The 14,561-nt window shown below is 47.2% G+C and overlaps 1 protein-coding gene across 1 annotated transcript in view; it reads left to right on the forward strand.

Moving 5' to 3' along the window:
• Positions 1-4,015: 4,015 nt before the first annotated feature.
• The window catches only part of LOC144158351 (nose resistant to fluoxetine protein 6-like), a 39,975-nt gene continuing 29,429 nt past the window's right edge, over positions 4,016-14,561 (forward strand). The window contains exons 1-2 of the mRNA XM_077689199.1: positions 4,016-4,304; positions 13,734-13,942. Coding sequence (XP_077545325.1) covers positions 4,016-4,304; positions 13,734-13,942 — 498 coding nt within the window. The remainder of the gene's footprint in view (positions 4,305-13,733; positions 13,943-14,561) is intronic.

Here is a 14,561-nt window from a genome sequence, read left to right on the forward strand (position 1 = left end):
ATGGTGCCGTCGAATCAAGCTCTGACCTTCAATTATAACTGTGCGAAGAAACCTCGCTGGACACCCGAGCCATAATCATCACAGAACTTTGATGAGCCTCAAAGTTGCAATGTGCGAGTTAGCCCGAGATTTGTGCTGCTGAGATGCCCCGGAGGCTGCCTCTCCACCTCGGGCTCGAGGGAGGGACCGCTTGGTCACGTATCGGGACGTAACCCAGCACTACCGCCTTAGTCGGACGCACCTCCCCGGCCCCGCTCCCACCTTTAAGCACGGGCAGTCTGTTCTGTGGCGTCGACTGCAGACGCACCCCGCATTGTGCCCCCTCCACTTCCACACGCGACACTGCCACACTTGCACGGCGCGCCTTTCGCTTCCCTCCACCACATAGTGGGCGCGTGCCCCTCCTACCTCCCCCCTCCCTCCATCCTACTCTGTCCCTGCCCCTTACGCTACTTTATAGCAATGGGAGACTACACTGCTCAGCTCCGACCCACAAGTGCAAGAGTGTGCGAGTTGGCTGGCCGAACTCGCCGCTAGGTCCCACGGGCACCCTGCCGTCGACTGGGGGACTGTAGTGTGCCAGTGCTCCCAGCCAGCGCCTTTTTCATTTCAGCTTTCGGTCAATGAAGCTTTTACTACTACCACCACCACCACCACCACCACCTTGACATCCTTATCATCGTCTTCGTCATCGTAATCATCATCACCATCATCATCGCCATCCCATTCGAGTTGAAAGCCTCTGTCATGTTCCTCCGGCCATTCCTATTTTGCGATGCCCTTGCCTACTATTTGCCTCCGAATTTTTTAATCTCATTCCTCCATCGAGTTAATGGTATTCCTCTACTTCTAGTTCTGTTTCTAGGCAACCAGTTAACTACCTTGTGTTCTTAAAAAAAAAACTATAATATACTGAATTTGAGTTTGACCGCAAGCCTCTAAATCATGGAAACTGCGTCGGGGATTCACTTAACCAAATTACCTGTCTTGTCTACCGTCGTGTAAAATATTCAGTGACAATGCAAAATTTCTCAGCATTAATTTGCAGTCCTGCTGCGTTGTTATTCCCCTGCAGTCTCCCCCATCGAAAAAAAAGAAAATCACGGGGCGGAATACGCCCGCGAGCAGAAACGTGCGGGAGAACCCTCCCGCTATTATTTGCGGCAAGCTTGTGTTCTTCTGGGTATTTTACAGGGCTTAAAATAAATGCACTGTGACAGAACTAGTGCTAAGCGGTTCTTCGACCCAAGGTCAATTGCGACTGGTGAAGTTCAACGTGCTCCTAGGTATATTGCCTCGAAAACACGTTACAGGTGGTTCACTCCTTTATGACCGCGCCTAGAGCGCCTATACCCCTCCCTGTCTAGCGGCTGCACCGCGAGCACACTGAAACATGCGCGAGGCACTCAATAATGCGAAAGCAATCAAGAGAGGGCTACGGCTCAGAAAGAAAAGCAATCGTTGGTGAAGTTGGTAGCCTTTCATCGGGCCACAAAACGTCGCCAGTAGCTTGATTCGGCAGTATACTGTCTTTGCGAATGCGCACGCGCACACGAAGAAAATTCGAAGAGGTCTCTCCGACAGTTTCTCAGCGGAAGCGAAGCATATAATGAAGCAACACGTAAGGACCCTTGCCGTGAGACAGGTGATGGTCAGCATTGTTGGATAAAGGAGTGTGAATGGATGTGACTAGTATGAGTTCATTTACGCGATAATAGGTGAGGGCATCCTTGGACCATTTAGCTGAAGGTGCGTAGGCAAATAACAGCAGCATCGATTTGGGCCAATCAGCCGACAAGCTCATGCGGCAGGGAATTGGCGCAGAGTTGACCGTATTTCTCTGGTTTAAGCCACCCGAAGTAGCTGTTGGCACCGCTAAAGCGGACGGCGCGATACGGCGTCTTTGTGAGACAGCCGCTTGCGCTGGCACTTATTTTCCCGTAGTTAGTGCTGTTCTGAATTCTCGGAAATATGGACCAGACAGCCGAAATCACTTCGTTAGTTCAACCTGTCTCCATCTTCTGTTATTGTTGCGCTTTCAGCTGCTTTTGTTTTGCATTTATCATTTTTTTTCGTTTGCTGTGGTACGAATCAATGCAATGTGTACACTAAACTAAAAGAACGCCGGTACTGTAGGCTATGCACTTGTGTCTTTTTTCCCCGCAAAAATGCCTCACGTTTCCTTTGCGCTAACCAGTTTTCATGTGCATGGAGTTTGGAAATGCATGTAGTTTGGAAATGACTTGCCCATTTATACTTCGTGCCCATTCTTTTTCTTCGGGTACAAATGCTTTTTCTTTTCCGCAAAAGTGTATGGTTTTGGAGGAGCTGGAAACGGTTAAAAAAAAGCCGCGCCAAAAAACCTGCTGTGGTTAGCTAAGTAAGGCTTCCAGTATAAAAGTTCAAATCCCCTCCGCATAACGACGACAAGGTTGAAACGCAAAACTTTCTTCGTGAGAAAACCAAATGGCGAAGTGCCAAAGTCAAAGCCGCTGCAATCAAAGTCAGAGAGTCAACGATCAAAGTGCAAATTTAACTTCCTGACAGTAGAAGTCCATAAGTCAACGATCAAAGGGAAAACTGCCTGCGAGCCAAAGTACAAACTCACGCGACAGCAAACAAATCCCTAACGAGAGAGACCCTCTTTCCCCTCACCCATCGTCGTCCTTAGACGGAGGGGTTTTTAACCTTGCTTGAAAAGGCAATGCTCCAAAGGTGTAGTGTGTGGGGTTGTTTGAATGAGGAGGCTACACGTATTAAATGACTTGCATTTTATTGCCTTCGAGTATTTGCTCTTTCACTTCAACTCACTTCAAAGGACTTCAACTCTGCTGCCGAAGCCCAAAGCCAACGCCCGCGAAACGAACCCAAAGGAAATGCTTAGTGATCCGAATGTGATGGTGGCGCAATCGGATAGACGTAGGCTTCATACCGCGAGGGACCCCGGTTCCATTCCCACCGCGGAAACCGTTTTTTTTGTTTCCTCCTCCTCCGAGTAATAATAATAATAATAATAATAATAATAATAATAATAATAATAATAATAATAATAATAATAATAATAATAATAATAATAATCACCATCGTAATAATCATGTGCCCTACCATTGTGTAAAGTTGGGTTGCTTGCAGTGCGTTTGGTTGCAACCAGCCATCATAGAGACCAAGAAAGCTTCGCTTTAAAATAAGAAAAACGCGCTACAGCGGCAGACGAACTCCACCTAACCTATTCGGCGGAGGCTCAAACCATTAATAGAATTCTATCTATAGTGGTAGCGCTATAGTCTGGGAACGTCAAAATATCACTTGCAAAAAACGTGAGATAAGAGAGAAAAAAAAAAAACTCCGTACGGAGAAGGCGACGGTAACACAAGCCCCCCAACTCCTGAGAGAAGGAACCTTTTCATGAATGTAAGCTCTCGCGCGCGTCAAGCTCTCCCGCCGCCTCTCCACCCTAGTGCGTTGCCCCGTTTCGCCCTCTCGAAGAGGAATGCCCCCTTGGACCTCCGCCGACCGGACCGTTCACTGACACAGCCGGAGGGCACAAGTGAAAGGGGCGGTGAAAACGGAAATCCACGCCCGTACGTCTGCTGTAGAGTGCCGGTCATCCCAGATAAACGAAACGCTGATATTAGAGAAAAAGAATTACGCTGTAAGACGGTGAACTTTTGAGGCGTGCCAAGGTCCTTGCGGGTTGCACCCCGCACGAACCAGTCGGGAAGGCGGGGCGGCAGGCGTCAGTACCGACGCATCTTTGGCCATTCCGTTTCTTTCATCCCTTTATTTTTCTTTTGTCACTTAAGCTTGCGTGAGAAATAAAAAAAAAAACTCCCCTGGCTGTTATTTTATGCTCGCAACGTGTAAGGGGTAGGAAAGAGCGAACGTTGGGGAGGGAGGAGGGAATGATCCCTTATTAACTCCATTTCCGCAGCGCTCGTTCAAAACTGAACGAAAAATTTGGGCTGAGGTGGATGAGTGCCGGGCGCTGGGAAACGTAGATATTTGGGCGGACACCATGCTCGGAAAGTTTCCAGCTCGGATTTTAGTGCTTGTCGGCACGGTGCTGTTCGTGCTTCATACGATCACCGAGGGTTCAGCGGAAGTGGAGACGACGACGACTACAATGACGACCACGACAAAAAGCTTGGAGGCCGACTTCGAGGAACTGACCAAATATCTCATTGCCAAGTTTATGCCTAGGATGTCCGACCTCATCGGACGCAGAGACGTGAGCATCGCTTGCTCGGCGAGCGTGGTGAAGCTTTTTCTCGGTCTACGAAACAAGGATCCCTGGGCGATAAAAAGTAAGCATTATCGAAAATCCTGTCCTGTAGATTGAAGGTGTGAAGTCTCATTTGAGCCGGCCGGAAATGCAACTGCTCTGGCATGGACTCTTCAGAAGAGTCCAAGCCTTGTGCAATTGCGTTTTCAACTCCAAGGGGCCTATACAGCATTCTTGAGTTTTACGCACATTTGAAGAGTCACTTATAATGCGCTCAGATGGCACGCGATGCGTAATGCGTGCCGAGCCAAACCCTCTATTGTCCCGACAAGAAAAGAGAGCCTGATTGATGTGAATGGCGTTTCATAGTGACATCATGTTCATTTCCCGCGAAGGTGTTTCCTGGTCGCTAATTGGCATGTATACAAAAATCGTGAGCCCTTCGACTCGATGAAGATGGATGACCGACAAAGCTTTTAGGCTCACGACACAGAGGTGATAGAGAAGTTAGGTGAATGGTATCGGGAAATTTTATATCTGTCGAGGGTTGACGGTGGTCATTCCTAAGACATGCACGTATATAACTCGCACACACTTTTATTTTGACTCTCCGGATCTTGAAAATGACGGGTAGTGATACCTAATCTACTCAAAATGCATGTCCAAGTGATGAAAGGTATAAGCTCGAGTTCACATTGTGTTTTCAGTGGGGTGAGACTTTAGCGTTGACACACACCGGGATTTTCATTTCTCAACTCCTCACGGTATGGAAAGCCTCTCGCTTCCAAGACACGTGGAGCCCCGGGAGGGTTCTTTCCCGAGCATAAAATACGTGGAACCATAGCCATTTCTGCCGCCACTGTTGAACGTATACGCAGTAATATTCTTAAATTTAAACAGTTATTTCTCCTATCTGGCACTATGACATACGTCCCCCATCTGCCGTTAGGTCTGAAAATTAATTTACAAACACAACAGCGCAATACTTCAGGCTTCCATGGCATGCTCGCACCATTGTGTTTGGCGGTATAGGTTCCGGGATGAAAAATATCCCCCACCCCTTCACTTTTCCTGGAGCGCATAAGGTCGAGCCACCCGTTGAAGCACTGTATATGATTTTCGTCTTAAACGGGACGGCACCGTGTGTTCGACTGTGTACAGCAATGATAGCGGCCCTAGCTTGAATATATGGCCCTTTTAGATCCATACGTCGGCGCATCCACCACGGACGTTTTTCCAGGCTCGAATGGATGTACTCAAACCTGAAACAATCCGCCTAACAAAGAAGCGACAAGAAGTGGAAACAAAGAGACAAAAGTAGACGCATTGAAGTTGCCTACTAAACGGCATAGGATGAGTTTATGAGGGGTAAATAAATAAATAAATAAATAAATAAATAAATAAATAAATAAATAAATAAATAAATAAATAAATAAATAAATAAATCTTTTCCAACTTTTTCCAACTGACCAAGAGGAAGTGGGAACCACCATACGCTGATGAGGTCTCCGTCGTTAGTCGTCACAAAAAACAAAAATACACGGAACGCTTGCCTGTCCCCAGCCAGGGCCTCTTTATCCTATCAGTTAAGTGCCCCGCGATGTATCGGCAGACATCGTTTACGGGATGCATGCCGGCCACCAACAAAATTATAGCCTCTTATGATCCCTGTGATGAAGAGTGGTGGTCGGAGCTGACGGAGAGTTTCGCGTCATTCTGCGATGTGCTGCGATATACGCCAGCATCTCGTACAATGAAACGAGGTAGCTTCGGAAATCCGCTTCTTGACTCTGTCACCGCCACATAACACGCATGGGCCAGGTCAACGGGAGAGGGAATGAGTTTTTGCAGTGGAGCTGTACTAGGCTACCTTTCCTTACCTTTTTCGATGACCTCGCATCAAAACTAAGCTGATCACAATCCTACCGGACTTACTAATTAATGATTCACGAGCTTAGAAAGCATCGCGTACCGATACGAAAAGTTTTACAGATCCATAGAAATGCTCCCAATGGCCTCGATAGGTTCTTTCGGAAACATATCACTTATTTAATTAAATAAAAATAAACGTGAAACACGTTTTGGTTTGTCCAGTTTTTACTGGATGGCGCTAGCTGTCTAGATAGTGAGAGTTTTGTGAACAGTACAGAAGTCACATATTTAAAAAAAATAAGCAAATTAGGCCGTTCTGAACGTTTGTATCTTCAGAACATTTGTAAATTCTTGTTCGTGAACGATGTTTTTCAAGCCCGTGGACCATGAAGCAGTGAGTCCCATAGGAATGTGAACAGGTGAGTCCCCCTTAACTCGGCAGTTATGACTTATGCTACGGCGGCCCAACAGACTATTCACCTGTGATATATACACGTTCCTTCTTGATTCCATCCTCTCTCCCTGCGCTCCCCTCCCCCGCACTTCATTGTATGCAAGGGGTCGGGTGCGAAAATATCATCGGGTGCGAAAATATCCGCAGTGCGTACTTTCGAATAAATAAATAATAAACAACGCCAGGAGGTCCCGGGAATGAGCAGCGGCGCAACGCGTAGGAAAGATATTGAAGGCATTCGAAAGTGTTAGCCGCAAGTGGATAACGAAGTAAATCGTGTCAAGCGGCAGGAAGACGAAACCCATCGAGAAAGTGGGGCCGAACCAAAGCTCATCACGCGTTCAATTGAATACTAATGCTTTCGCATTGAGAACCCTTAAAGGGGCCCTGCAACATTTTTTTTCAACTTTTAAAAAAATCTTCGATGCTTGCAGAACGAAGTCACACTACACACCCAGTACCTAAGAATAGAGGGTTGCAAAGTACTCCCGCCAAAAATTACTGCTCTATGCCCATCAGATAACTTGGAAAGTCACCCAAAAGATTTTTCTCTCTTTCGCGGTCTTGACGTTCTTGGAGCGCTGGAATTACGCCATGAAGGCCATGCAGCGGCAGTCGGCCGGTTTTCCTTCAGTTGCAGCAATGAACGCTTTTCGATAGTAACTTTAAAAATAAAGCCACAAAAACAAAGCAGAAACGGAAGGCGTATCTGGTGCGACCAGAAATCAGCTTTCGCAGTGCTTCCAGACGCGAAGGAAAAGGTGGAAGCGTTTGTAGAAAGTGTTGCAGGGTCCCTTTAAAGGAACTCTGCGACACTACCAATAGACGCTTACTTCCACTCCCCTTTGCGTCTGAAATCTTTGTAAAAGCTATAGCTCTCGCCGGCGCCGAGCGGCACTGTGTGATCTGTTCGCCGCAGCAAATCCGTCTTCCATTTCTGCTTTGCTTTTGTGGATTTCTGTTTAAAGTGGCTATCGAAATCGCTTATTGCTGCAACTGAAATGAAACCGGCCAATAGCCGCTACACCGCTGGAATGACGCAACTCGAGCGCTTGAGAGCGAGAAACAACTTTTATTGAACCGAGCTACTACGACGTCTTCTTAGACGCCGTCGATGGAAGTGGTTCCCTCTTCACGGGACCCATATGCTTCTCTAGCCGCCTGGCCCCTGGAGATCAGGACGAGCTGGTCTTCCAGGGCGGGGCTGGTTAACAAGGCCTCCCATCGCTCGGTAAGGGTGGATGATGGATGGGGTGGGGTAGTGGGAAAGGTAAGAGGTGGGGGGATTGGCTTGTAGAAATCGCATACTCCAATGACGTGTTGGAGCGTGCCTAACTGAATCTTGCAGAAATTGCATTCCTTGTCGTACCTTTCCGGGTACACCTTGTTTTGAAGGTAAGGGCGCGGGAAGGATCCTGCTTGCATCTGCCTGTAAATCGCTTGCTGTTCTCTGCTAGACGATTTGTGAGGATCGAGGTAACGTCGCCTCTCCGTCCTGTAGTGGTTCGTAATGAAGAACGCTAAGACCGGGAAAGAGAATTTTATTGAGCAAGTTTCTATGTTATCTGATGGGCATAGACCAGTAATTTTTGGCTGAGGTCCTTTGTGGCCTCATATTCTAAGTACTGGATGTGTTTGTTGGCTACCTTCTGAAAGCACTTAGGATTTAGAGAGAAGTTAAAAAAAGTGCTGCTGGGTCCTTTAAAACGTTCTTAGGTGTCCTTCGACTTTTCGCGGGCCATGGGCCAGTTTCGATGTACTCGTGCGCTCGTAGTCGGTGATTTCAGAGTGGATGTGTCGTACTCAAAAGAGACGGGTCTAGGTGTTTGGAGACATTTGAAGAGCTTTTTTTTAAAGAAATGAGCCAAATCCACCTAAAGCGATTTTGAGAAAAAATCCAAAGTTTGTTACCGGACCTGAATGCCACACTGTCAATCAGATAGGGGAATTTTATAGCCACAAGTAATTAAAAAATATGCGGTCAATTTCAGCAACATCAGGATGATAAGTTCGGATTTGGTTGATACTTAATTGAAAAATTCGAGTTGATGCGGCATTCTCATGAAAACTTTATTACAACTGATTTTCAAGAATGGTACAATGGGCTTTTGGCGGAAAAGGCATTAAAAAGCAAACAAAATGCGACAGGGCTTCAAGAACAGTAGAACTACACATGAAGAGCAGGGGAGTCCTCTTGGCAGCATTAGCAGCTCTTTTCAAATTCTTCCGTAGGATAATTTTCTAGGGCACACCTGAAGGCACTCATGAAGTAAGCAAGCTCTTCATTGCCTTGCGATAAATTTCAAAAACGCTTCGCAAGAAAGCTGTTCTTATATTCTTCACCGCACAGAAGTGGCTCGGGCCCACTAAGAGGGGGGATTTGCCAGGGCTTGTAAGTGGCGGCTAATTAGTTAGGTACTTAGATGGTTAATATGGGAATAAAAAAATAATGATACCAGATTTGCTCCGTTAGGGACGGGGTAGAAGAGATAAAATCAGTGTTTCACATCTCTGTTTCATTCCGTTCTCTTGTTACTCTGTTCACTTTGTCGTCGACGTCCGGGGACAGATCTGTCACCGATCTCTTCATTTCCGTGTAACTTGATGAAAATCCAGCTCCAAAAAGCAAAAAAAAAAAAAAAAACTTCTGAAAACCCCCACAAAACAGTTTCAACAGACACGCCAAAGTGAACTTCCATTGAACAAATAGGTTTGGCTCATTTTGATTCGTGCAACAGCAGGATCTGGCTCATTTTCGATACGAACTACGATCTGCCAACGGATTTGCAGAGCGTTACCACACCTATTCTCTTGCAACATCTTTTCTAGAGTAAAGCCGACGACTCTTTTGGCCACTGCAGTTCCATCTGACGTAGTTTCGGTTTGTGGATTTGGCTCATTTGAAAAGGAAACACCTCATTTGTCTTGGGATGTCACTCCGATCGGGAAATTCGACATTATCAGATAATGTGCCCGCAGTTGCGAGTATGCCTATCATTGTATATCATATCGACAAAAAAGCCATTAGGGCCGATGCGTTACTAAGTTGCGATTACTTTACAGCTCCGCGGGTCATCCGAACTGGCAGGACGGAATGGCCTTGAATTTTTTTTTTTGGCATTCTATTCAGAAAACTATCGCTGAACCAAATGCGGCGGGATTACTTTTTCTTTTTCGTGGTGGCATGCATTAAAGAATGTCGCAGGCCTGCTTCACCGCAATGCCCATAAATGGCCGACACGCAAGAGAGCAATTTGGACAAACAACGAGACCTGATATACGATTAGGCTCTGGAACCCTGATCTGCACTGGGAGATCATGCGTGCAACGCAAAACCTCATGCTTGTATTGCGTTCTGTCACAGCGTAGATTACATTTTTTCGAGTCAAATCGTATGCCGAAACTCGTCATTGTCCTACTCTGCCAATTTGATCAGAAATATTGCGCATGGATAGTTGCGTCGAAGCGGGCAGGCATTTGGAAGTGTTTTCATTTAAAACACTCTGCTCTTGAATGACTAATTACTGCGACCGATGGAGCAGATTACGACAATTGGGTTGCCTAGATAACGATTTGACAAATGACGTCCTCCATGTCGCTTTACACAGTGGGTTCTCACCATTTTCTTTACGTCGCCCATGTTAAAGCGTAACTGACATTGTTGAAGCCAAAACGCAATCCGGGCTTCGTCATTAGCCAAATTTCATCATACAGGTCACTCAGGCGCATTGTGGTTGCATACACCCTCAACCTACACCTCTTGTGTCAAAGCATGCGTTCCGAAAAAAAAAGTAGCAGTGGCTTAGCTCGGCTATGCCAGGATATACGTAGCGTGAGCTAAGGTTCAGCAATCCAGTCCAGTCCAGTCCAGTCCAGTCCCGATTCCCATCCAGTCCAGTCCAGTCCAGTCACTGCTCCCCGCGCATGCGCAGCATGACTCCCCAGGAGCCATGGGAAACGGCTATCAAGCGGCCCCGGCGCAGCGTAAGACTTGGCTACTGCGCAACCTAGGAGCACAGCTCGGCAAGCGCCGGCGCCAGTGCGTCTGCCGCGGCTTTGACGTCACTCGTCTGGAATGCGCAGACCGGCGAATGTGCAGACACAATTCTCTACGCACCCGTACTTCAATTGGATTGGATTTCTAATCCAATCCAATCCAATCCAATCCAATCCAATCCAATCCAATCCAAATCCAATCCAATGCTCCTCGCGCTTGCGCAGCCCGGCCCTTCAGGGTCCACGCGAAACTGCTCAACCTCGGCCAGTGTAGCTTACGCTACAAAAAATTCCGCGGGTAGGAAATTTCATAGTGGACGCCTCACGGCGCAATGCGACTTGACTGCTGTCCTCCGTGGTAGAGTGGATTGGGTTGGTGTGTTACACCGACAGCAAGATGCCTACGACGCGGGAGGGAAACGGACAACCCCGTGTTTGTCCGCTAGAATAAAACTTAAGTCCTTTCAAGTTTCATTCAGCTAATTAGCTGGAAAGTATGCTAAATCGCAAATTAAAAACACGCGTGGTTTGTTTCGTGCACTCCTTGCACTGCGTCCAGCTTCGCTGGTCAGCGTTCTTCCCAAAGTGGGAACGCAGTGAATTTTATTTATCATGCACTCTATGGTTAAAAACATGATTCTCAGAGAGGCGGTTTACGTTTGTCGCGTGTCAAATAGCGACTACATTTCGCAACGTTGTAACCGTGGTCTTTACGTTCAGGATAGGCTGAAGTTACAAGGACTCTTTCAAGCTGCGAGCCTAAATAAAACCCCTCACAATGATTACGCAGAATACTTGGCCGACAGGCATCGTATATTTTACCATTTATCGCGCGGAAACCTATTCGCAAATATGTCGTTGGTGGGAGCGACCGACTGATTTGGACGGAAAAAGATTCTTAAGTTCATATTGTAAAGCCGCCGTAACTTATCAGTGCTTAAACCGTGAACACAGAAATATGAACCAGTATTTATAAGCCGCTGCTCTAACTCAAAAAGCCGGGATAGTACCGCTTATTCATAGCTCTTTATTTAGGAAACAGATCTTTGCAATCCGCCGCGGTGGCTCAATGGCTAAGGCATTGTGCTGCTGAGCCCATGCCATGGGCACGGGTTCGATTCGCGGCTGCGGCGGCCGCTTTTCTGATGGAGGTGAGCAGCAAAAACGCGAACGTGTTCTGGATTTCGGGGCACGCTAAAGATCCCCAGGTGGTCAAAATTAATACGGAGCTCTCCACTGTGGTGCACCTCATCGGCGGTGTAGCGTCGGCGCGTTAAACCACCTAATCAGGTCTTTTCAGCATCACCCTCCACACGTCGTGGTATCAGAAGATGAAGTCGTATAAAAAAGATGCTCAGTTCCGATTACGAACGTTTGTGGCATTTGATAGCAGTGAATGCGGCAACAGTTCGCCGAATCATATTTGTGCGAGCCGTTATTTTTGTTCAGTCTAACCTCTAGAAGGCCGTAGACACTGCAGGAGATTAATGCGAATGCCGGGATGGTTTGAGGTGGGGTAGAAAATGGGAAACACGAGTTTTGTAGGCGGGATGCACTGCTGTAAAAGGGTAGAGTTAGCCCAGTCTGGATATCTGACTCGCTCTGGCTACGCCCACAGAAGATTATAAGCGCAGGAAAGGAGTGCACTGCAACTTCGATTACTTCGCATTAATATGACAGCCCGGGAAAAACGGCACCGAGTGATCCCCACAAATGGACTACGAAATAGTTAGAAGAAGGTATTACCAACAAAAACAAATAAAAATCCACCGATGAGCGGTTCGCATGCCGTAAAGTGAGGCGTAGTGGGGGAGGACCAAGCCTAGTGTGTTGGTGAAAAAAAGCCGACAAATACACAAAGTCAGTGCGATAATTTAGCGTTGGCTTGCCTTCTGCAGTTTCTGCCTCTACGGACGTAACTTATCATTAGTTACCGTTTATCACCATTACCATTCTTAACCAAACCTGTTTTTCTTGCTGGTGGCTGACTCTGTTTGGCCACCCTTAGCGCCGTTGCCTCGGAAGTGATGATGATAATCACGGGTTGTCAACATCGGGAAAATACAAAACCTTGCTACCGTGGGTGATGGTTACGTCGGCACAGAATAACTGAAAATACATTTTATCTGTAAAAACCAACGCCGAAAAAAGTTGATATTGGGGTTTACGCACCGAAGCTACACCTGGGTTAAAAAGTGTACCGAAGTTTCCCACCGGTGTTTTAAAGACGATAACATTTGCACCCGTAGATTACGGGACACTGGTGAAATGGAGGGTCCTGGGTAAAAATGGAGAGAGTCGGGAACGAGATGAGGTGGAAAAACAGGAGGGCACGATGATTCTAGAGAGAAGAGGGAGTTGGGGAGAAAAAGGGGGCAGAGAGAGAGAGAGAGAGAGAGAGAGAGAGAGAGAGAGAGAGAGAGAGAGAGAGAGAGAGAGAGAGAGAGAGAGAGAGAGAGAGAGAGAGAGAGAGAGAGAGAGAGGAGAACAGAGGAGGAAAAGGAGGTATATCAGTGTGTGTAGAGAATTTGAGACGGGAAGGAAGAGGGAAAAGAGGGTCGCGAGGAGGAGAGAGAAAGTATGAATGGGGCGGGGAATATGGGGGTAGGAGACAAGCGGAGGAAGGAGAACAGTCAGTGGAGAGGGGACTTGGAGGAGGGAGAGGTAAATAAGAAGGATATTGTACGGGGAAGCAGAGGAGGTGGGTAAAGAAAACTAGGGCAGGAGGAAGAAGAATTGGAGACGGTGATGGTAATAGGAAAAGGGGAAGAATAGGTCGCGACGCGGAAAGATGTCGCAATTGGAAGGGAAGGGGCACGAGCGACCGGAAAATGAGGGAGCCGGAGGAGTGAAGGGGAGGTGGACATATCGGGAGGAAGGAACGCAGTATGGAGACAGATTTGGGAAAGGAGGAGTGGAGCGCATGAATGTAATGTGGGGAGGTGAAGAAGGGCGGAAACAATAGTAAGGACTGAAAGAAATGTGGGAAGGGAGTAGCGGAGGACGGAGTATTTGGGTCTACCGGTCTACGGGTTGAGTGGGTCAAGCAGGGAAATTCTATACTTGCATCCTGTACGGGGTTATTGAACGTGGAAAATAAAAATTATCCGGTTGCAAAGACAAAGAGATTACGAAATGCGCGAACGGTAGCACTGATGACCCCACGTGTTGCGCCTCTCTCCTTGTCAGTGCTCCTGTCAAACGGGTTGGTTCCAAACAACATCCTCGAGGGCGGCGCAGTGAGCGTGGGTTCATACGAGCAGTGCCTCCACACGAAGGTGCCCAATGGTGAGGACCACCCGACCGTCAGGGGCCAGTACTGCTCCCTGCACATCAAGCCACCCACCAAAACTTTCGCATCATTTGTTCGGATGTTCCAGAAGGTGGGACAGCTCATGGTGAGTGGCGCTGGCTATCTGTACTAATATATAAACGAACTAATGTCGCGCTTTTTAATATGACTCGACTTTCTGCGGGCGTAGTAAATAACTCAATCGGGCATGTAAATTTTCTCTTCTGTGGACTACGTTTTGTATTTGAGCGTAAACACGGGAGCGCAAGGCATCATTTATACCAGAGCCGCTAGAGAAGACTGGTTTGTATCGGTATTGTTTTTGTAACTGGGGGTGAGCGGGGGGGGGGGGGGGGGTGTAGAGAGAAGGATACCGCATACCTAGAGGGGAGTCCTACGGCACCACGGAAGGGTTCATGTGGAAGTTATTACAAGCATACAAGCAGTCATTATTCAGGCTCTACAATGAGAAGTTGTTTTAACCTAACAAAGCTACAGCAAGCCTACAAAGTTAATTACCGGAGGGGTGTCTTGCTATATACGGGAAACATTTCCCTGAAATGAGTTGGCTAGGAGGCGTCAACAGCCGTCCTTGGAGCTCACAGGAATAAAATTGCTGCTGTGCATTTTGTTTCGTTCTTAGCGTCCTAGTCCAGTTGTTACACCAGCGTATAATGTCTAAAGCCACCGTTTTTCATTAGTAGTTTATTCAATAACATTCACAT

Source organism: Haemaphysalis longicornis, unplaced genomic scaffold (assembly GCF_048455015.1).
Source record: "Haemaphysalis longicornis isolate Haplotype H1 unplaced genomic scaffold, Haemaphysalis longicornis Haplotype H1 scaffold_1, whole genome shotgun sequence".
NCBI lineage: Eukaryota > Metazoa > Arthropoda > Arachnida > Ixodida > Ixodidae > Haemaphysalis > Haemaphysalis longicornis.